Genomic DNA, 23,844 nt, shown 5'->3' with positions numbered 1-23,844 from the left:
GGAAAATAAAGTGTTTTTCATTATTTGTTTAAAAAGTTATAGATTATTTTTTAGGCTTTACAAAAACTAGCAATCTCCTTTTCTACCAGTCCCTGCCACTTAATTCCTCAGAAGGACTGTTGCAGGAGAATGGGGTATCGGAGGATGGTCATGTCCCAGGTCTTGGGCGAGTCCCTGGGATGCACCGCCAAGTGAGGGTCCTTGGCTTTGCGCAGGAAAGAATTCAAGAGTGAGCCATAGTAAAGTGAAAGCAAGTTTATTTAGAGAGATACACATTCCATAGGCAGAATGTGGTCTGTCTAAGAAAGCGAGAGCAGCCCCGAAATACGGGGTGGTTAGTTTTTATGGGCTGGGTAATTTCATAGGCTAAGGAGGGGGAGGATTATTCTAACTATTTTGGGGAGGGGGCAGAGATTTCCAGGAATTGTGCCACTGCCCATTTTTTGGTCTTTTATGGTTATGGCACCTGTGGGTGTGCCATTTAGCATATGCTAAGTATTACAGTGAGTGTATAATGAGGCTCAAGGTCTACTGGAAGTCCAGTCTTCTGCCATCTTGGGCCTAATGAGTTCTAACCAGTTTTTGTCCTATCCTGTTCTTCCTAATGGCTATGTCATTCTTTTAAAGGTTGTGCCCTGCTCCCTTCTTTACTGTCTCAAGACCACTTTGAACTTTTAGCCATTCCTCAGTTTCTTTCAAGACCATGATTGCCTTGCTACTTCTTGAGTTTTTCTTGTTGTTGTTTTGTTTTTTAGTTTTAGGTACCATCCTTTCACTTCATAGTGTTGTCACACTATGTCTTGAGTTCATACTATCTTACATGCTCCTTTCCCTTTCTCTCAATAGAGGTAAAACTTCATTTTGGCAAAATGAATTCAATTTTTAAAGTTTATATTTCAGTGATTTTGTACATATTACTCACGACTCAGTTATTTCAATTATTTTGATTGTGTTATTTGTATAACTTTGTTTTCCCAGGAGTTAATTCACTTGTCCCTTGGTATTTGCAGGGGATTGGTTCCCGTACCCCCTGGCTTCCAGAATCCACAAATGTTCAAGTCCTTAATATAAAATCCCATAGTATTTGCATATAACCTATGCATATCCTCCCGTATTACTTTCAGTCATCTCTAGATTACTTACAATACCTAATACAATGTAAATGCCACGTAAATATTTGTGGCACGCAGCAAATTCAAGTTTTGCTTTTTGGAACTTCTGGAATTTTTTCCCCCTGAATATTTTTGCTCACTAGCTATAATTGCCTTTGAGTTTTCTTTAAAAACAAACAAACAAAAAGAAGTGTAAATTTCCTCTCATTACATTTAGACACATCAGGATATTGATCAGTTCTATTTTTCTTTCTCTGCAGACATTTCCTGGAGCTTCTAACCTATTGCTCCAGTGTAGACAAGAGCCTCTCTGGACCTTTGGCACAACTGTTGTCCTAGAATAGCTCAGTGTTGTCCTGAGAATTCCATTTGCTTCTTTGCTTTTCTAGAATTCACATTTTCATGTCTTGTCCCCAAGTTTTGTGAGAGTGTGTTAACCAATAGCTTCTGATAAAAAGAAGCATATGAGAGTAAGGTTTTTTGTTTTTGTTTTGATATTTATTAAAAAGGTTGGGAGGTGTTAAGTTAAAAATCTGGGGTTAAAGTGCTTCTTATACAGACTTTCAACTAGTGTACTCTTTCTATTTACATCTCCTCTTATTTTCTCACCTCAGGAGTACCCGTTGCCTCTCCTTCTGTAGCCCTAATTGACATACTTTTTGGCTTCTTTCTCTGCAGGCATGTTAACATTACCTTCCATCATTCAAAGTTTTGTTGACTTTTTCCAGGCTCATCAACAGATCTTCAGTGGCAGTAGAGAGCTGCCAGCATGATGACTGGATATTTCTTTACCGAAAGTACAAACATATAATATGCTATTGCACACTCCAGTTAAAATCTTCTATCTATTTGTAAAATGTTTTTCTCTTCAACTTATTGTTGTCAAAACTGGGTTGTAATGTAGCAATGATAGTTATTTCTGCAGAAATTAAAATCACATTTTTAAACACTTTAGAAAAGTTCCACTTACTTTAAGTCTATTACTGTGTTTTTGAGATTAATGTGAGTCTCCCAGGTAATCCTTTGGTTTCTGTTTTGGTAACTGAATAAAATACAGTGTGAAGTAATCATAGGAATAGAATTTCAAACCAGCTTAGTTAGTGTAAGCCTAGCGGTTTTGAAAAGAGAGAAGAAAAATCCGAGATTGTAATTTTAAATTCTTAAATGGAAACTACTCTTTCTCTTTCTTAATGAGTTTTGTTGGTAAGACTCTTGATGTGCTGTTCTCACTCACCTCCTTTTATTGTAGACTTTATGCCAGACTTACTAGACTTCTGGTCTCACAGGATGTTTTCAATCTTAGTATGGATGAAGGAAGAGGTGGGAGCCTAAAGAATAAGGACATAGAAGGGAAGGTTCAAGGCTTAAATCAAAATAAAATTTGCATTCACCTTATTTCTTTTGTTAGTTTTGTAATCCAAATATTCTGACTTTAGTTAATAATTCATATTAAGTATAAGTTACAGAAATTGATGTGGATGAATTAATCTTTCACAGTTTACTGTGTGGCATTGTGCATTTTTAAAGAATATGCTGTTGTAACTCCCTATTCACTTATTTTTTCGTTTGTCCTCCCAAAGTTCCTGAACACTTCCCAGGCCTCAACAATATAGGTTCAGATAGTTTTCTAAGGCAGTGCTTCTCAACTTTAATGTGCAAAGGGATCAACTGGGGAACCTGTTAAAATGCAGATTCTGGGCTGGGGCCTGAGCATCTGTATTTCTAACAAGCTCCCAAAATGCTGATGCTGGTGGCCCTCTGACCATTCTGACTAGCGAAGGTCTAAAGTACCTTGGATATGAGAGTGATACAGCATTACAGAATACAGAATCTGTTTTTAAGTATATATAAGTGTTGAGCTTCAAGAAAGAAGTCAGTGGGAGACTTTGCATTACTGGCTGCTACTAAGTACATCTTAGTACTGGATTTATTGCTTCTTATAGATTTAATGAATTTATTATTTGTAAGATCCTGTTTAGAAGTGATTCCAGTACTACACTTTTATTAAGGTGTGAATTTTATTTATTAAATATATAAACTATATTCCCCTAGTGCCTTTGAAGAAAAAATATTATACTTGATATGTGCTAAACTTCAATTTGTAGCACACAAACGTCTCTTATATATAGCTGTTAGTCATTGAAATCCTATTGTATATACTGTTTCCTGCTTATAAAAACATAAAACCACAGAATATATACAAATTCATAAGTATCTTTATTGTAATGTTTATTCTTGTGCAATTGTATATCAGCAATGTAAAGAGGTTAATGCTTTTTTTTTTTTTTTAACTTATCTTCTAAATAGCTCAGTCACTAAAAGAATTTGCAAGACTACTCATCGCAGTAGAAGAAGAAAGGAGAAGACTGGTAAGTCTCTTCTCCATTTCTTAAGAATAATGCTTTGTTTGGACATGTTAAAAGAAAAAATAGACTTTCTGAATTAGATTTAGCCATACCAGATTTTATAACTTGATACATGTACTGAATGTTACAGAAAAGATTTGTGAGTATGATGATCAAATATTGCTAATAAGATATACCGTTTCTTTTTGTTTCATTTGGTCAGCAGATATAAATTACATTCATTTTACTTTCCATTTAGTTGTTCTGAATATTAAAAGTATTGAACAAACTGCCATGAAGAAACCCATTCTAATTGAGCAGTCTTCTAAATAACCTTAGTGCTATAATGAAGACACATTACAAGTATTAAAGACAGTTTTTGGAAGGAGCAACTAACTTTGCCAGGGTGTTAGCAGGGGACTTTCTTGAAAAGGTGACATTTGAATTGGGTCTTGAAGGCTCGGAGGATTTTGCTGGGCTGGGAAGAATGGGAAAGCATTCTACGTTGACACATTAACTTATGTGACAGTATCAGAGCATGGTTATTAGTAATACATTTATCCACTCACAGATATAATTTTGTACCCATTGTGTTCAAAGTTCTGTGTAGGTCCCTGTCTATGACCCAGGCTGCCCATTCGCATATGGAAAAAATAGTAGCATATATCCCACAAGATCGTTGTAAAGCATTTGTAGCAGCACCTGGCACATTATAAATAAATGCTGATGGTGGTAAAGATGTTGGTTGTCAGTTACAGTGAGGGTTACAGACATTTAAAACATCATCTTTGATATCACTGGCTTCACCATCCTGTTGGGGAGTTATATATACACATAAATAAAGTGCTCGGGGTGTGGACTGAATGGGCTAGGAACACAGCAGTTTGGTGTCATTTTGCTCAATAGATGAGGGAGAGAAATTTGAGGAGGGTGCCTTTAAGGAGGCCCTGACTCCTGGGGAACATTGCCTGAGCTGAGGGAGAATCACACAACTAAGACTTGGCAGTTATATAAGTGAGCTTGAGCGGAGGCCACAGGTGGGAGGAAGTACTGTGTATATTTGTAGAATAAGGCAGAGGGTTCTTAGAAGTTATCAGTAGAAGATTGGTTGGTAGTTTTGGGCGTATGTGGCGTTTAAGAGCCGGGCTAAGAAGTTTTGGTCTTTGTTATAGGCTGTGGGAAGATTGCTAGAAGTTTTTGATAGAAGAATGAGAGGATCAATATGGGATTTAGGAGAGATTAATTTGGTGGCCATGTGGGAGACATATTAGGTAAGGAAGAAATGTTGTGGAGAGGGGTGACCATGTTTTCTTAGGAAACCTCAGCCTACCATAGGTCTGGTCCCAGTATCAGAGAGATAGCCATGCAATGTGATCTGTTCTAGATAGAGATGAGCCACTGTGGGAGACTGACCCTCTCTGGGGTGGTCAGAAAAAGCTTTTCTGTGGGGGTGACTTGACACTTTTAAGTGCTTTATACATAAGCCTTCATAAACTTCTATACAATCGAAGTTCAGGTTCCATGGGGAGATGTGGGTGGTATGTGCACTTATGGCCCAGAAGACAATCTGATGATGGAAGTGGGAAAGAGTGGTTAGAGAGAAGTGAAAATAAAGAGTTGGAAATGGCATGGGAACCAGGAGAATACAGTTGACCCTTGGACAACACGGGATGGAACTGCATGGGTCTAGGTATACGCAGATCTTTTTTGGTGGTAAATACTACAGTGCTACACAATTTACTGTTGGCTGAATCCGTGGATATGGAGGGCTGACTATCAGTTACATGTGGATTTTCCACTGTGCCCTTAACTCCCGTGTTAGTTAGGTTTCTGGGTTGAGTGATTCAAATCCTGTGCAAATAGTTCAGGAGAGCAATGAGTCAACTAGCATGGGCTATAATTATAGAAAATGTGTAAGAGTATGGGAAAGTGTGTTGTAGCTTGCAGGAGGAAAAAGAGCCAAGAGAATGTTCTCTTCTAGCACTGAGGAGAGGCCTGGAGGCACCAAGGGAAAAGCTCTTCTTCTGTGCTGGGACAAAAGAGAGGATTGGTTAAAACATAGAACTTTGGACAGTAAATTTGTTGGTTGGACGGACGGATAACAGTATTAGGAAGGAGTGGTCATCTGCCGTGAGAGGAGATTGTAGAAACAGTTTAGAACAGCCAGGAGCAGGTTCTACAAGAGAAAAGGGACTCCTGGTCAGGGATCAAGAGCCATGGAAGTTAAACATTATGAATATGTCCAGGAAAGATTAATAACCATGTTTTCATGGATTTTTCTAACAATACCCAGAGCCCTGGATTGTGAGTGGTAAGAACAGTTGGGAGGTCAGATTCAGGTAGGTGGTTGGCACAGAAGACATGGTGTTGGATTACAGGGACGTGGATTTGTATGATATGAAAATGGGTCCTGATTGAGTACAGCGATGACTGAGGCAGGAGGATACTGATAGCCTTAGGAAGCAGAGAGGGCAAGCATGAGTGCTTACCTATAATGAAGGTTAACTAGGAACACAGGAGATTCTAAGAGAGGACAAGGACATTGTGATCAGGAGTGGCAGTTGAAACATAGTGAACTTGGCAACGGAGCTAGTTTAGATAGTGATAACGTTAAGGTGTGGTTGAGCAGGGAGAAAGACCCTAGAAATTGGGAAAGCTGAGCTCTGGAGTTTGGAAGTTTTATGAGCAGGATGTTGAGATCATCCAATATGATAACAGGATAAAGGCCAAAAACCAAGAAGTGGCTGAGGAATGTGGTAGAGTGTTTCATAAGCAATGGAGATGGAGATTGGCCCACCAGCTCATAGTGTTTCAAGGATCTTCATTTCTGCCCTTAGCCATATTTCTCATGTTGGAGCAAAGAGGGAATTCTACATTCATGAGTGAAGTCATACTGTGGGTTTTGATTGCCTTACCTGTTGTTTCAGAGAAGGTCTGAGATAAAAAATGCAAAATAATGAAGAAAAATCTCTATAGATGAAAGACTAATGGATTGCATTTCCACAAAGATTATATAAAAGTAATCATTTAAACACACAAATCTAAATATTGGAGTATTTAATCAACACTTCCAGTCTTTTGGTGTTACTATAACTGAAGATACAGCTGGTAATGGATTTTGTGCAAAGAATTTGTATTTTAAAAAGTAGTGCTTCATTTAGGAAGTAGGATATTTTAAGTGTACTAGGAAAGTGTAAAAGAGTCCTATAACTGATTATAAAGTCAATTAATCATTCTTTTTTTAGTGATAAATCATGACATTGTATATTAATTGAATTTAACCCAAACCTAAGCATGTCAGAACAGTGACTAAACAAAAATAAAATCTCAGGAAGATGAAAAAGGACACAACAGTTTAAACAAATTCTCTTGCTTCCAATGATTTACCATACTGAGTACATCATCTGGGTCACCTAAAGTCTATTTGCAGAGAAAGAGCCTAAAGAAACATTGATTTTTAGAAATGGAACTTCCTCTTTGCTCTTTACTAACATTAAGTATTGAGTTTTTGAAAACAAACTCTGCTAAAGCCAACTGAAAATGCATAGTTTTAATGCAACAAAAAAGTGACCCAGAGTAAGTTTGAAAATATCTATTTCAGACACTTATGAGGGTATAGTTTATCCTGTAATACTTCTCACTTAAAAACCCATCTTCCATGATTTGACATTTTCCAAGATGTCAATTGACACTTGCCATCAAGGGGCTAATAGAGAACAGCCTTTTAACAAGACAAATGTAAGAAATAATTTAATAGCCCTTTGTAATGGCCTTAGTAAAATGCTTATTACTTGTAGTCGGGATATGGTATTGATTAGTGATAGAGGCTTTTTTTTTAAAAAGTGCATCTTTATTGGAAATGTTAGGGTTTTTCCCCATGGAATGCAGCATGTCCATGCTTTTGATTAGAGATGTCATAAATTGGGTGTCTAGGTGGAATGATTGGGACAGTCCCCAGTGTAGACAGGGGCTTCTAAGCCATATAAACTTGGTGGTAAGGTCTCTTCAGTTTCCGTTTCTCCACAGAAACTGCTCTATTTTTACTGCAGATCATAGCTGGCTGGGCTGTGCAAATGCTACCATTTAACCCATGCTGTTCAAAATTAATTTGAACAAATATTAACATAACAAGAGAACCCTCTGGAGAAGCATGAAATGGTCAGTTGAGGCCTTCTGGAAGAGATCTTGGTAGCTTCTCCTTTGTTATTTCTATTGAAATACTGAATTTGACCCTTTTGCCTCCAGGTCTTTGGCCCTGACATCCCCCTCTCCCTGAAGCCCTGGAACTGTACTTCACCCCTCATTCCTCCCTTCTCAATACTCTGCCTCTAGTTCCCTATTCTCCATCTCCCTGGGCTTTCTTTCTGCTCTCAGTGTGTCTCTACAAGCTTCTTTTGGATTTAGACCTTTGCATTTGTCATTTCTTCTGCCTTGAATATCCTGATCCATATATCCTCTCATGATTGGTTCCATTTTGTCCTTCAGACTTCACCTTCTATATCTCCTGGGGGCTTGCACTTTCCATACAGTTTAAATTAGTCCCCTTCGGTATTTCTTTGACAGAAATACCTGCCCTCATGCAGCTTACATTCTACTGGGGAGAAACAGACATTTAAACAAATTATGTCTGAGGGAGGTAAATGCTAAGAAGAAAAATAATGCACCTGGTAGAATATGTTGCCATTTATTGGGATGAAGCAGGAGATGAGGGAGAAGTAGTTAAAATTTGAATCTATTTAGGTGTTTACTGGATATCCAAGTAGCCTTGTTGAGGGAGCATCTGGGTATATGTATGAGTCTGGAGTTCAGGGGAGCACATGGAACTGGAGATATAAATTTAGACATTGTTAACATGTTGAGAGTATTTAAAGCTGTGGGACTGTATGAGATCACCCAGTCTGTGAGTGTGCAGACAGAAAAGGTGGGAGGGTCAAGCCCTGAGGTGCGGAGTCCAGAGTTTGGTCAGATGAGGTAGAATCAACAAAGGAGATTTGGATCAGTAAGAGGACCAGGGGAGAGCTGTTTGGACAGCTTGCTGGAAGTCCCATTTATTCACTTGGGTATCATGGAGATGTAGGGCAATAATCAATGGAAACTTACAGGATGTGGACCAGAGGCTGTAGCCTTCTTCAGGATAGAGGCTCCAAATTATCTGTTTTCCCTATGCTGCTCCTGCACCCCAGCTCCTGGGCCCTCACTTTCTGGGTACTCAGAGTCCCTGACCTTGACAAAAAAAGTTTTGGTGTGCATGTGTGTTGTTTGTTTGTTTGTTTGTTTGTTTGTTTGTTTGTTTTGCGTGTGGGTATGTGTGCGTAGCAATGTAGATTTTTTTTAATCTTTGTCTCCAATTAAGGAAGCCAGAACTTCAGAATATTTTAGCTTGTGTTTATCGTGAAGAATTTATGTAGATGAACTTGTTTCTTAATAGTTTTCATTTTGATTAATACTAGAAACCTCTTATTTTTACTGTTATTACCCATAACATTTAACATTCACATTTGACCTGTGTAAGGTTACAGATTTCACTTCAGGTTTCCTGGGATTTATATTCTTTCTATTCAGTGCCCATGTTTGTCTTTTTTATCCTTGGGCAATGAAAGTACTTTCCTGAAATAGGCTAGGTGTCTGGGCATTACTTTGGAATAACAACAACAACAAAAAGATGAGGTACTAGGAGGCGAAATGTGTAACCTTAATAATTACTTCCTTTGTAAGAGTTCTGAAACCTCTGCTTTCCTTTGTTATACTTTTTTGTTGTTGTTATTATACTTTTTTAAAAAGCATAATCAGTCCTATATAAGGATTAATGAGGGATAAAATCAAAATAGTTTTAGATCTGTATTAAAAAAAGAAAAAATGTGTCAAACATAAATTACTTGATTATTGATATAAGATTTCAGTCTCTTATATGAGTCTTAAGAGATTTAAAAAACATATCTGTGATGTCTGTTACATTAGACACTAGTCATCTGTGGCTATTTAGCACCTGAGATGTGTTAGTTATTATGTGGTTTGCATTATATTTCTATTGTGAAGCACTGCTATACAAAATAAGAGCTGACCCTGAGCATTTTCAAGGTACCAGGCACTGCTACAATTGCTTATATTTTTACCTAATTTAATCTGCACAGCAACCCTCTCAGATGTATGCTATTAATAGATCCATTTTAAAGAGGAGCAAACTCAAAGGCACATAGTAATAAGTGGTACCTGAGGGTTTAATCCCAGGCTGTTGGGCTCCAGAGCCTCCACATAATTCATACTGTTACAAACTAAGACTTTTAAAACAAAAAATTGCATAACAATAGCAAACATATTATTAATATAGTATGTGAAATGCTCTATTAAGTGCTGTAGGTGTATTATTTCAGTATCTTAGAAAAATTAGGGAAGATCACAGGCATTACAAGTTTTGAAATTAGATTTTTAAATTTCTTCATATTTAAACAGGCATACATTTCAGCAAAAACTCAATTCATTAATCCATTGACAGTTCTCTCATCAAATTTTGGCATGTGAGAGCCTAAAGTCTCTCCCCACTCCTTTGAACCAAGAATTCATGAAATTGGAGAATATTTTAAATGTTGAGAAAATTACATGTCCTTATTTCTCTCAGTGAAAGGTTTTCCTTTGTTTAATGGAAAATTTGCCATAGATTTTTGCATTGCACATATGCTGTCAGATGATATTGATTAATCTCTGAGTTTCTGGCATTGATACTGTTATATGCTTAAGTCCAATTATCTGTGAAGTAATCCAGTTTCTTTTATTATCTCAGATAAATAATGCACAGTATGCCAACATTCCACATGTATGAGTATGGATTATGTTTCTGGTATGTCTTAGGTTAACATTTATTAGAAGCAAACTTTAGGTATGCTGGCCTACATACCGACATTTTTTTTTTTTTTAAATATTTATTTATTTATTTATTTATGGCTGTGTTGGGTCTTTGTTTCTGTGCTAGGGCTTTCTCTAGTTGTGGCAAGTGGGGGCCGCTCTTCATCACGGTGCGCGGGCCTCTCACTATCGCGGCCTCTCTTGTTGTGGAACACAGGCTCCAGACGCGCAGGCTCAGCAGTTGTGGCTCATGGGCCTAGTTGCTCCGCGGCATGTGGGATCTTCCCAGACCAGGGCTCGAACACGTGTCCCCTGCATTGGCAGGCAGATTCTCAACCACTGCGCCACCAGGGAAGCCCCATTTTTTTTTTTTTTTAATTAATTATTATTTTTTTTTTTTGGCCACGCTGTGCAGCATGTGGGATCTTAGTTCCCTGACCAGGGATCGAAGCCGTGCCCCCTGCAGTGGAAGTGCGGGGTCTTAACCACTGGACTGCCAGGGAAGTCCCCATACCAACATTTTTATACAATGATTTCACCTGAAATTTTAAAAAAACAAATAAAAACTCAATGTTCTACATGTACAAAGTTCTGATTTTTCACATTTATTGAATTGCAGAGGCTTCCCATGATTTCCTTGATTTTCAGTTATTTGGTGAAATATGAAAAGGTAGGATTCAGAGGTGGCAGGTCACACACAATTCATCATGACTGCAATGATAGTGTCTTTTATTTTTTATTGGTAATAGTCCTAGTATTGATTTGTATTTTTTAGAGTGTGCAAAATGCTTTTAATATATATTTTTATTTTATCCTCCAACAATCTGAAACTGAGCTCAGAATCTAGATGAGTTACTCAAGGTGATACATACCACTACTAAGTGACAGAGTCAAATTGAGTAGGACTCAATTTTAGGTCTTTGGACTTCAGCCCATTGTTCTGTTGCATCCTGTGTCTTCTCTTTTTTTATTTAAATTTTAAACTCCTTGAGGACAGAGGCCTGATCTGTTTTGTATTTTTTTTTTTTCCCTTGTGTATATTAGGTGTTCTGAAAACTGTCTTGGTTGTCCAAAATTTAGAATAATGCATACTCCTTTACAGAAAAAGAAAAGGTGGTTTTGAAAGTTATCACAGCTTCCTATTTGCCATTTCTCAGATTGTTTACTTAATTCATTATGGTTAAGTCTAAAAGAGAAATAAACTTTCTTTGAGTAAAATTTGTTAATTTTGTGTGAAGACCTTTAATAGGGTAATTGCTAGGGTTTCAAAAAATACCTCAAAGTGTTCATATTTGTGAGTTATGTCTTTTGATTCTATAACTGAAAAAGTCTTAGGACACAATGATGACTAGAAATGTCTGTCAAAATTCTGAAAAGATCTTTGAATAGATCTAGTGTAGTGGTCAGACAGTGAAGCTGTCCTGACAGGCTGCCTTTGAGCCATTTCCCTGCTCATTCACGCTTCTACCCTAGAGTACCGCAAAGGGGATAAAAGAGAAAACTTGAGACTTGATTGTTATGTTCCGTACCAGCTCTCACAGAAGAAGGAAAGCAGCTTGTACCTTCTGTAGTTAATTTAAGGTTTGTATGCTATTCTAAGTTATGTTCCCGGTGAATCTGGGGTCCTTGCTTCATTGTGAAGGAATTTGGAGACGAAGTGATAGGTAAGAAGTGGATTTATTTAGAGAGACACACTCTGCAGACAGAGTGTGGGCCATCTCAGAAGGTGAGAGAGAACCTTGAAATATGGCATGGCTAGTTTTTATGGGATGGGTAATTTCATAGGCTAATGAGTGGGAGGATTATGCCAGTTATTTTGGGGAAGGGGTGGAGGTTTCCAGGAATTGGGCCACCATCCATTTTTGGCCTTTTATAGTTAGCCTCAGAACTGTCATGGTGCTGGTGGGTGTGTCATTTACCATATGCTAATGTATTACGAGTGTATAATGAGGCTCAAGGTCCACTGGAAGTTGAATATTCCGCCATCTTGGACCTAGTTGGTTCTAAACAGTTTTTGTCTTGTCCTATGGCTGTGTCATTCTTTTAAAGGTTGTGCCCTGCCCCCTTCCCTCCTGTTTCAGTTCTGGTGTCTTGGCTAGCAGTCAGCAGAGGGAACTGAGATGACACTAATTTTGAAATATATTTGTATTTAGGTATACCAGTTTCATTAACATTTGGGCATAATTTTTTTTCTTTTGGTTGATGCCATTCTCACAGCTGGTATTTCATGGGTGTATATCAAATTGCTAGATTTAAAGATTTGTAAATGGAAATGTGGCAGTAAGCATCCAGTCTTTATATCTTCCTGTTTCCAAAGACCCCTTTATATTTTTAAGATTAACCTTGACTGTATGGAAGGATTTAGGGGAACTTTTCCACCAGATAGTGCTATTTTAAAAACAATCAATTTAAAATAGGATATGTGAATAAAGAACTTTCACTTTTTTTTTCCTATCAAGACATAAACTGTATTGAAAATTTCCTTTTCAGTTTTGCTACTTTGGCATGAATATTTGGGTGTTAGGTTTTTGTTGCTTATGGCTGCAAGAGTCTGCTATTGGACACAGCACCTGTGCGTCCCATCTCTAGTTCTTCCATCTTCCTGCCTTTGCCATTGATCCCAGTTGTATAGGCTTTACTTTGGAGTCTTATAATTGCATATCATATTTTCAAAAATACATTTATTCTGTGGTGTTGGTCATCATATTTCATTGATACCGTTGGGTATGTGTTAGTCTTTACTACATTTATAAACCATGTTTTGATTTGTTTCTATTTTTAAGATTTATTTATTATTTATTGACTTATTTTATTTATTTTTGGCTGTGTTGGGTCTTAGTTGCAGCACGCAGGATCTTTGTTGAGGCACACGGGATCTTTCACTGTGGTGTGCGGGCTCTTCGTTGTGGTGTGAAGGCTTCTCTCTAGTTGTGGCAGGCGGGTTTTCTCTTCTCTAGTTGTGGCAGGCAGGTTTTCTCTTCTCTAGTTGTGGCCCGCAGGCTCCAGGGCGCGTGGGCTCTGTAGTTTGCGGCATGCGGGCTCTAGTTGAGGCGCGTGAGCTCAGTAGTTGTGGTGCACGGGCTTAGTTGCCCCGCTGTATGTGGGATCTTAGTTCCCTGACCAGGGATCGAACCCATGTCCCCTGCGTTGTAAGGCAGATTCTTTACCACTGGACCACCTGGGAAGTCCCTTGATTTATTTTTTGATAGTTAGGAAACACAAAGATACTTTGATACCGTAAATAGTAAATATGTAAAATCATTTTGCCACCATACCCCAAAGTTTTAAGATCTGGATGGGGCATTTAATTCTAAAGGGCAAAGAAAATAAACCTAAGTAGACATAAGTTAGACTTGAAAAACAGCGGTAAAAGATAAGCATGAGGGGAAATTTTAAATGATGTGACAAAGCTATCTGTGGTTCAGAGATATCAGCTGACAGACCAACCAGGTATTCAGAAATAAGAAGTTGGGGTGTTCTTCAGTGAGCAAAATGTTTTTGTCTTCATGATTAAACCACAGTCATATTGTTCATGCTCTACAGGAGAAATTGCACATTTAATTACCATCAAGATAAAAGAGACTGAAAGCTTTTTTAATTAAACTTTTCTTTATTTTGAGATAATTATAAATTCACATACATACAGAGGAATCCTGCGTATTCTTTAGCCAGTTTCTCCCAATGGTAACGTTTTGTAAAATCATAGTAAAATAGCTTATTACATTTTACTTTAAGTTATAATACTAATTAAAAATAACTGCAAATTCATAAGCTTGCCATTTGTCCTAGAATCAGGACTCACCATTTGAAGACAAAAGTCGGACTCTTAGTGGATTCTTATCAAGATGCTTTGTGTCACTTCAGGATGGGATCTGTTATTTGTGTGTCACCAGGACACTTGTTTGCAAGGCAAACAGCACATTGACTGGGAAGACACTGGGATGTCTCATTCATTTGTGGGAAGTGCTGTGTTGCATGTGGGATTCGGGAACAGCTAGAATCATCAACTCTTCCAAAAGAGAGGGCTTTTTTGTCTCTGACTTTCATTTGCTTGTCAACTTCATTCTCTCAGTTGGCTTCTTCCACATGGAGAGTCATGAACACTGCCTCCATACCTCACAGACATTGTTTCTAGAGGAGGCCTGTCTAGTTTCCATTGGTAAACTTAAAAAAAAAAATTTAAAAAGGCTCTGATTGGCCCAATCAATATCATTTAAAGACCCATGACCAATCACCAAGGCCAAGGGGACTGAGTATGTTGTATGTGTTCTTCTAAATATGAGTACTGTTTTCAGAAATGAGGAAATTAGTGTGATTTAGATAATTACCGACCTCGTCTATTATAGCATGGTAATGGCCTTAAGACATTTCCAGTTAACATTGTCATTTGAGCAGAATACTATGACAGTGAATTGTGTCTGAAATTTTTTTGTGTGTGTGTATGTGTCTGAAATTTTACAGGACTTACAAGACATAATATTCACCATCCAAACGTTAGAAACATTCACTTTAAAAATCAGGAGTTAAAAAAAAAAAAAAAAAAAATCAGGAGTCAGGCAAGGATATACACTACTACTACTTAAATTCAATATTGTTTTGGAGGGCACCTAGTCTATGGAGTAAAATAAAACCAGAGTCATAGAAGATATAAGACTTAATTTTCTTTCCTTAATTCTATAATCTATTGATGTGATTTTCCCACATAGAACATCTTAAATAATCTACAGAGAATTTATTTAGAAATAAGAGTCTAGCCAGGTTGATAGATATATATGAATTATATTTTTGTACACCATCTCAAAATTGCAACGAAAGAATAAGATACTTAAGAATAACTCTACAAAATATGTACAGGACTTTTATGTGTGAAATTACAATGCTTTATAGAAAAAACAATACAGTGAGTCAGTTAAGACAAGAGAGCTTTACTGTAACCATCTAACTTAAGCAATTTGATTAACTTTTTACTTAGTGTAGTGGTGAACCACAGGCTAGTCCTGAAGTTAGTGTATGTCCTTTTTTCATTTGGAAAATGTGGTCACCTGTGAAGACCTTACTTTAATCATATTTCCAAACTTCTGTGAAACCTTTGGATCTGAGATATTTTCAACAACAGAAACACTGCTTTTTGAGAAACTGGTGTACTCTTCATTTGTATAACCATTCCTGATCAAGTTGGTGGCAGAACAGTGCTCTACATAGTAATTATTGTATTTCTGTTTAAGTCTCTCATGGCAAAATAAAATATCCCCACAGATCTGAGACTTTTAATTCTGTTCACTTTATATTTCATCCACAGTATAATTTCTACTCACCACACATAACAGAATACTATTTAAGCGATGCAAATAAAATGTACTTTCCCTACTGAGTGAAAACAGGACACGAAGTTGGGAAAGTCTCGATTCCAATTAATTGTTGACATCAAGTAAAACACTAAGCTTCTCAGGATTATGTTTTCTTTTTTATAAATGAAGAGTATTCTGTTTCCCAGAGTGTAAAATGGAAACTACCAGCAGTGTGTTAGATATTAAGCATTATATGAATGAACAACTTACATTTTAGTAGTTTTATTTTACTGTGTATTGAATAAAGGACAACTCTGAATTTAACGGAAATTATTGCTTTTCAGGAAGCTTAGTAAAAGAAGTGGGTCAGTTTATAAGGAAAAATGGAGGACACTGATATGGCCAAAATTGTGGAAGTAGTATATGAGTGACTGAAATTTGGGAATCCATGGCATAGGTGATATATATGCTTTAAATGTTTTTGATTTTGATTGTCTTCTCTGACTGTATGCTCTGCTAGACATAGCCAATGACTAGTCTCCAAGTTCACTACCTCATTTATGGAGCTTATATTGAAAAAAAAAAAAGAATTACACCTGAAGCGATCTGATATCTCATCAATTTCATATGAAAGAACAAGCCATCATATAGTGAAAACATTTGTGGTAGGTTAAGCCAGATTTTGCTTAATATCTTACGCTAAAAAATTGAAGCTGTCAATAGTAGAATTTGGGTACCTCTATAAGCAAAGCAGGTGGTAGACCAGTATGCATAGCATGGTTTCTTTTTTTTAATTTACAAAGCAAAACTTCTGTAATTTTTTACATTGAAATAGTTGGGAAAGATAGCAGTCATTTATTCAACAAATATTGATTTTCTTCTCCTGGAGTTGAGAATATAGGTATGGGCAAAGAGAGTTTCTGTCTTGCAGTTGACATCAGATGGCAATAGGTGCTCTGGGCAAAGGAGTGTAAAGGAGGATGTAGGGGGGATGTAGGTGTGTTTTAATGTAGGGTATCAGAGAAAGCCTCGGTGATTAGGTGTCATTTAATCAGAGACCAGACAAAAGAAAGAGCAGTTAGTCCTGCAGATCTCTGGTGGAAGTGCTCTTAAGGTCGCTCAAACAACTCAACAGCAAGTGCAAAGACCCTGAGGCTGGAGAGTGTTTGGGGTGTTTGAGGAACGAGGCCAATGTGGTTAAAGCATAGGAACAAATGGGAAAGTGGGAAGAGGGGCAGTGGGATGGGGTGGGGTGGGGGAATGTGAAGAGTATGTAGGGCCTTGGGAGAGATTGGACTGTTGCTCTGTGGAAGGGTCTTTCAGCAGAGGAATGACATGAACTGATTTAGAATTTTAAGGGATTACCTGATTGTTTTTTTTATAGAGTGTAGAGGACATGGCTGGATGGTTGTCTCCTAACTGGGGAGATACCAGTCAGGAGGCTATTTTAGTTATTTCATTAGGTTGGAGACCATGGTGATGTGCACCAGGATGAAAGCAGTGGAAGTAATCAGATTCTGGGCTTATTTTGTAGGCGATATAACAGGATTCGCTGCTTGATCACATACTAATTGACAGAGAGGAGGCAACTATGCTTCTGAGGCAGGGTTTCCTCCACCTCAGCGCTATTGACATTTGGGGCCAGATAAATTTTTGTTATGGAAGTCTGTCCTGTGCATTGTAGGGTGTTTAGTGAGATCCTTGGCCTCTATAACTCTTGATGTACCCCCTCCCCTTCCTTCCAAGTTATGATAGTGAAGAATGCCTTCAAGACATTTTATACCCTGAGGGGCAGAGTTGACCTATTGAAAACCACTTACCTAAGGCTTTTGGCCTGATGGGATTGAGAAAGGGAATATTGCCTGCCATATCAGTAAACAAAGGATGTCACAATCTCACAGTCGGTGATTGAAGCCACCAGCTGGGGGTGAGCCGGTGAGCCCTGAGGGAACTCGGGACAGAAAAGAATACCTGCCATCTAGCAGCTATCAGACTGCAGCCACTCCCTACATTGAGCCCTGAGGAAACTCAGGATATGAAAACACAGGATACTGGCCCCAGGTACCTGAGGTACATATCTAAGGAATGATTTCAGTGAGCCTAGACTCTCGCATCTTCCCATACATAGAAAAGCGCTGAATTCCTTGACTTGAGATGTCTGGTTTTCTTTAGTTAACAATAATCTTTTGACATTCAGACTACCTGCCCTTTGTTGCAAAATTCCTATATGTCCTGGCTCCCCCGCTTGCCTCCTCAGAGCAGTTCTTTCAGGGTTACTTGAGATGCTGCCTCCCGGGCTTGAAGTCCTAAAAATTCCCACTGAATAAAACATAACTCACCTTTTAGGTTGTGAATAATTTTTTAGTTGACAGGCTCCTGGGATGCAGTGATCATGGGGGGAACAGGTGTGGTGGGTGTTCTCAAGAATTTTATTTCAGACATGTTAACTATTAGTCAGCTAGAGCTGTTGAGTTAGGAGTCAGGGGAGAGGTCAGGGCCAGATTTGGAAATTGTCAGTGCATAGATGGTATTTAAATCCACTGTTTTGCGGTTGAGATTATGCAGGGAGTTAATCAAGAGATGAGGTATAATTAACAAAACTGTAAATATGGAGAGGATTTTGAGTTAATGATTCCTACAAGTGATACATTAAATATTAACAACTTTGTGATGTTTTAATTGTGGTAAAAGACACATAATTGCTTTTTTCACTTAGTATAACGTCCTCAACGTTTGTCCATGTTGTAGCATGTGTCAGAATTTTTCCTTTTTTAAGGCTGAATAATATTCCATTGTATGTATATGCCACATTTTGTTTTTCCATCTATCTGTTGATGGATACTAGGGTTGCTTCCACCTTTTGACTATTGTAAATAATGCTGCAATGAATATAGTGTATAAATTTCTCTTTAAGACCCTGCCTTCAATCCTTTTTAATTTTTTGAGGAACCACCATATTGTTTCCCATAGTGGCTACACCATTTTACATTCCCACCAACAGTGCACAAGGATTCCAGTTTCTCTACATCCTGCCTAACGTCTACCCTAACACTTGGTGCTTTCTGTTTTTTTGATAGTAGCCATCCTAATGGGTGGGACAACTTTAGGGTTTAAGTTTGCTTTTAGATGTGGTTGGGGTGGGTGAGTATATATGCTTTATATCCGTGAATTTACAAGGTTAACAGATAGCGAATGTTTTAAAGCAGCAGGAAATGTTGACTCTTTCAGAAGACACTGACGCAGACCATGCTTTGTGATAGGGCAGACAGTGTCAAAACATCAAAAAAAATTTTTTTTAGTCTGTGTTATAAGTTGTTAAATCATCAAGAACAATGATCATTGTGGAAACAAGAGTCTAATCTAAAGTATGTTTATTCAGTGCATAATTCAGTTATTTGAAGCTTCATTATTTTAATTGGCAACAGTTAGGTAACAGTAATTTACTTTACCTTTTATTCTTTTCAGGCAAAGGTTTAAAAGGTTTTACTGCCAGCTCCAAAAAGCAGGCTATTAAAATTAAAATAGTTTGATATTTTCATGCAGACCTCCTTGTTGTTATAACTGGAGCTTGAATGGGGCTGAGATGCCACAGTGGGGGATGATAAAACTGGGAGTTTAGGCAGCTTCATAGATCTGATCCTGGCCTGGTTGGGCATGGGGTGACATGTGGAAGGGTAGACCTAGAACAAAGGGACGATAAGTCTGCAAGAGAAACAACCATTACACAACACTGGCAGAGTGCCACACTCCCAAAGCCTCAGGAAGCCCGTCTCATCAGAAGTGAATCAGGCAGTGGGTAGAGATACGGGACCTGGAACTCCAGAGCAGAGTCATTTACAGTTGGAGGAGAGTAGGGATTCTTGACCTGGCAGTGTTGACATATTGGGCAGAATGATTCCTTGTGTTGAGGATGGACTTGAGCGTCGTAGGATGTTCAGCAGCATCTCTGCCCTCTACTAAATGCCAGTAGCAGACGTCTGCCCCAACGCCTCCAGTTGAACAAGCCAAGATGTCTCCAGACATTGCCAGATGTCCCCAGTTGAGAACCAGTGGACTAGGTATTTACTGGGGAGCCATTTCTAGTGTATCTAGTAGGTATTCCTTAATATGATCTGACTTATTATAGTTAATTGGGAGTGCTTATTGGTCTTGTCTCCTAGACTATGCACATTCTCAGCTTCTTATCTTTACTCTCCTTAGTACCTAGTGTTGTCTCTTGTATAACAAGTTGCAGTTCAGGAAATGGTTGCCGAATTGAATTCAGATGAAGTGTTTTGGCAAATATTATCTTCTCCAACTTGATTGTAAATTTCTTAAAGTCAAATAAAAGTTTTTACATATTTATATAGTAACTAATGTTGCTTAACCCCTTCTTACATGCCAGACACTGTTAAGCACTTTGCTTACATACACTTATTTTTATTTATTTATTTATTTTTTCATTTATTTATTTATTTTTGGCTGTGTTGGGTCTTCGTTTCTGTGCAAGGGCTTTCTCTAGTTGTGGCTAGCAGGGGCCCCTCTTCATCGTGGTGCGCTGGCCTCTCACTATCGTGGCCTCTCTTGTTGCGGAGCACAGGCTCCAGACGCGCAGGCTCAGTAGTTGTGGCTCACGGGCCTAGTTGCTCCGCGGCATGTGGGATCTTCCCAGACCAGGGCTCGAACCCGTGTCCCCTGCATTGGCAGGCAGACTCTCAACCACTGCGCCACCAGGGAAATGCCCACATACACTTATTTAATCCTCACATTCACTGTATGAGCTAAGTTCTAGTATTATCCTGACTTTATGCATGGAAAAATTGAGGCTTACCTACTGTTGATGTTTATAAGTAGCAGAACTGAAAATTTAACCTGTATCCAGAAGTGCAGCTCTAAACCGCACGGAAGACTGCTTCTCCAGCCATACAATTCTCAGGGCCTTGCATGAGGTCTTCAGTGAATGACTATATACAGCCAAACCAAGATTGTAGCCATCTGTCTGTAGGGCTGTCATCAGAGTTCTAGCTTGGCATGTCAGGAACTTCGATTTCTTCCAAGTTACTGCTTTTCTGAAACAGTAATTTCATAAGTTGCAACATTCCTGTTGGCTCCAATAGAGTCTGGCCTGGTCCTACCATCCTGCCTCCTCTGGAGTTATCTGGTTCACTTTAATTATGTTAGCTTCTTGACCAGGACCAACACGTGTAATGCAATCACCCATTACCTGTTATCCACCCATTATCATTATCACAGCACAGAGGTCATCAGTTGATAAGCAGGTAGGAAATGAGCAAGGCGAGTGTCTGCTCTTGAGAGGTGCTAAGTTACTGGTGAAGATGTACATAAATAGCGTCAATGATGTACCAGATGGTGAATGCTAGAAGAGATGCACAGGTAAAATGTTATGGGAACTCAGAGGAGGGAGAAGTTACTTCTAGCTGGAGGGATTTGGAAAGGCTTTGTGGAGGAGACAGCATTTGCACCAGGTCTTAAGTGAAATACACCAGCAACAGCAGATGGAGGAGAAGGGTAGAGGAGGGAAGGGAATGCCAAGAAGCGTGAAGCATAGGGAGAAAGGGCTGTTCAGCTGAGCTAGCTCTTCTTGCGGTGAGTATCAGAGAAGGTATTCATCCCAAAGGATAAACTTAAACGTGCTTTGTAAATCAGAGTTTGTTGGCAAACAGGAGAATGCAAGGCACAGGGATATGTCCTATGTGTTTCAAGGTGCTAAGGTTCTTTGGTCTGTGGGAAGCCATTGTCTGGTTGGGAATATCTGAGAAAGCTGAGCTGTGGTATTTGGGTAGGATTTCAGCTAGATTAGATGGAAGTGGCAGAGATGGCATTGTGATAGGAAAGAGAACACGAGCAAATGCAGGGAGATGTCAAAATATGGGTGGGTTTTTTTTTTTTGGTTTTTTTTTTTTTTTGCAGTACCATGCAGCATGCAGAACTTCCCTGACCAGGGATTGAACCTGCACCCCCTGCAGTGGAAGTGCAGTCTTAACCACTGGACCACTAGGGAAGTCCAAAATATAGGTGGCTTTAATAGGAAAAACTTGGTTTGTGTGAAAGGGTAGAAAAAAAATTCATGTTATGGAAAACCTGGAAGACAGCTAAGGAGTTTGGACATAGTTCAGCAGACGGTAGAGCTTCAGTGAGTATTTTCAGGTTGCACGATCAGAGCTGGAAGACCTGTGTTGTCACTCCCTCTGTAACAGGGCTTTGATTCATTTTTGCATTCACAACACTTAGCAAGGGACCTGGATGGATAAGTGCATACTGAATAAGTCAATTTTATTGGTAGTATTTAGAACAGATCATAGAAGACGAGAGGCAGGCCAAATTAGTTATAAGGCTATTGTATTAATGCTAAGAAGAAGTGAGGTCCTAAATGATAATTCTACGAGTAGAGATGGAGAGTAAGGGATGGAAGCAAGTGGTGAGTGGAAATAGAATTTAAGGGACAACTCCTGATTGTGGAGGGGGGGGGGCTGTGCGGTTGGTGAAGGGCAGTGGAGATGGAAGAGATGGACATGGTAGTAGGTTACTTAGAGGGTGAGGATGTCATTGCATGTGTAGGGATTGCTGGATTGGGGAGGGAGGGGAATGTGTTGAGTTTAGCTTGGGATGTTTTAGGAAAAGCAACATAATGTAATGGTTAAGAGCACAGGGTTTGAAATGAGTGGACCCTGGGTCTGCTCTGTATCGTTAGCTGTGTGTGACCTCAGGCACATATATTTCTATGATTCAGTTTCCCCATTGGGAATAGGATAAGAATCCTACCAGTGTAGGAATAACCGAATTAATATTTGCAGAGTTTCTTAGAACAGTGCCTGCTACATTAAGGCTATATCATTATTTGCTAAATAAAATCCAATTACTAGGGAGTTTTTCAAATCTGTATCCAAATATAGAATAATGAAGGGGATTAAGGACAGAATATGAATGACTTGATTTTTAAGCTGGTGAGCTGCTTTTTTTTTTTCTGATATTCAGGAGTTTCTGACTAAAGAATATTCCTTTTGAGTTTAGCAGCACAATAGTGCTTTTCTGTCCTTGGCATTGCCCATTTCTTTTTCAATATTAATATTTGGGTATTTTTATATGATTTCTCAGTTTTTCACTGATAATTTTTGGTGCAGGATCCTAATCTGCTAGTAGTGCTGCTGTAATTCTTGTTGGCAGTAGATGTGATAAAGTACTAAAGCCACAGTGAAGTCTTGAGTTTCGTATTCACAATGATGGTCCCTAGACAACACCTGTTAATTACCAAAGGCGTGTGTATATAACTTCTTTTGCCTAATTTTGCAGATATCTCTTAATTTGTAAAGACACCACTTTCACTCTGACTTCTGGGCTGCCTGTGAGGTTATTGGATAATTTGAAGTGGGGAGAGTTCTGATAGGGTAAGCCATAAACAGATGAAGACCAAAGTCATAGTATGATGTCCTTAGGGTGTTTCAAGGCTGCCATAAAGGTTTAGTTTATGATTTCCTGTACTAGGCTGTAACCAGTGCATGGGCTGTCTATGTTTTGGAAGAGAACTCTTTTTGATTAATTGCCAGTTATCAGGTTGTTAACATTTTTATTATAATTAAAAAAAAATTAAGCGCTTCCCTTTCCAGCCCTCAGGGGAGATATAAGAAAAGGATTTGACTTAACCTTGGAGTATGGCTTACTGTCCAGTTACCAAGAAAAGCATAACCATGCAACATTTAGAAAACACTTGTTGAACTGTGTAAGTACACACGGGATCTTGGAGGTGGAGAGAGATGGAATGGAATGAAGTAACCAGATCTTGTGGTGACCAGGACTGGGTAGGATTTTGGTTTGAAAAGAACAGGTAGATTCTAGGCTCTTTTAGGGGGGAGGAACCAAGGCCCTGAGTAAGCAGGAACTTAAGAGTGTATGGTGAAGAGATTTACCTCCTAGAGCAGAGTGTAGGTGAGGGAAAGAAATGAAAAACTGACTAGAGCAAGGCTTCTTTGTTATGTAGTGTCGACTGGAGAAAAAAAAAAAAAAAGCACAGCGTAAGAGTTGTGAGTTAAGTTTTATTTGGGGCAAAATGAGGACTGTAACCCAGGAGACAGCCTCTCAGATAGCTCTCAGGAACTGCTCCGGAGAGGTAAGAGGGGAAGTCAAGCTTGCATTTTGCAGAAGATTCACAAAAAGGTGGCTGCTAGTCACGAGGAGCAGATGTCTCCATTAATGATTTTAGTGCTTTTCTGGATATGAGAAGATGCAAGAAATTGGGCTCATAAAGTCTTCTCCTGAAAATAT

At 38.7% G+C, this 23,844-nt stretch overlaps 1 protein-coding gene across 1 annotated transcript in view; it reads left to right on the top strand.

Annotated features, from left to right (window-relative positions):
• The window catches only part of ARHGAP42 (Rho GTPase activating protein 42), a 281,271-nt gene that overhangs the window by 93,566 nt on the left and 163,861 nt on the right, over positions 1–23,844 (top strand). The window contains exon 3 of the mRNA XM_068554521.1: positions 3,420–3,481. Within this exon, the coding sequence (XP_068410622.1) occupies positions 3,420–3,481 (62 nt within the window). The remainder of the gene's footprint in view (positions 1–3,419; positions 3,482–23,844) is intronic.

This window comes from Eschrichtius robustus, chromosome 11 (genome assembly GCF_028021215.1).
Source record: "Eschrichtius robustus isolate mEscRob2 chromosome 11, mEscRob2.pri, whole genome shotgun sequence".
NCBI classification, from domain to species: domain Eukaryota; kingdom Metazoa; phylum Chordata; class Mammalia; order Artiodactyla; family Eschrichtiidae; genus Eschrichtius; species Eschrichtius robustus.
This window is presented reverse-complemented; position numbering and strand designations above follow the sequence as displayed.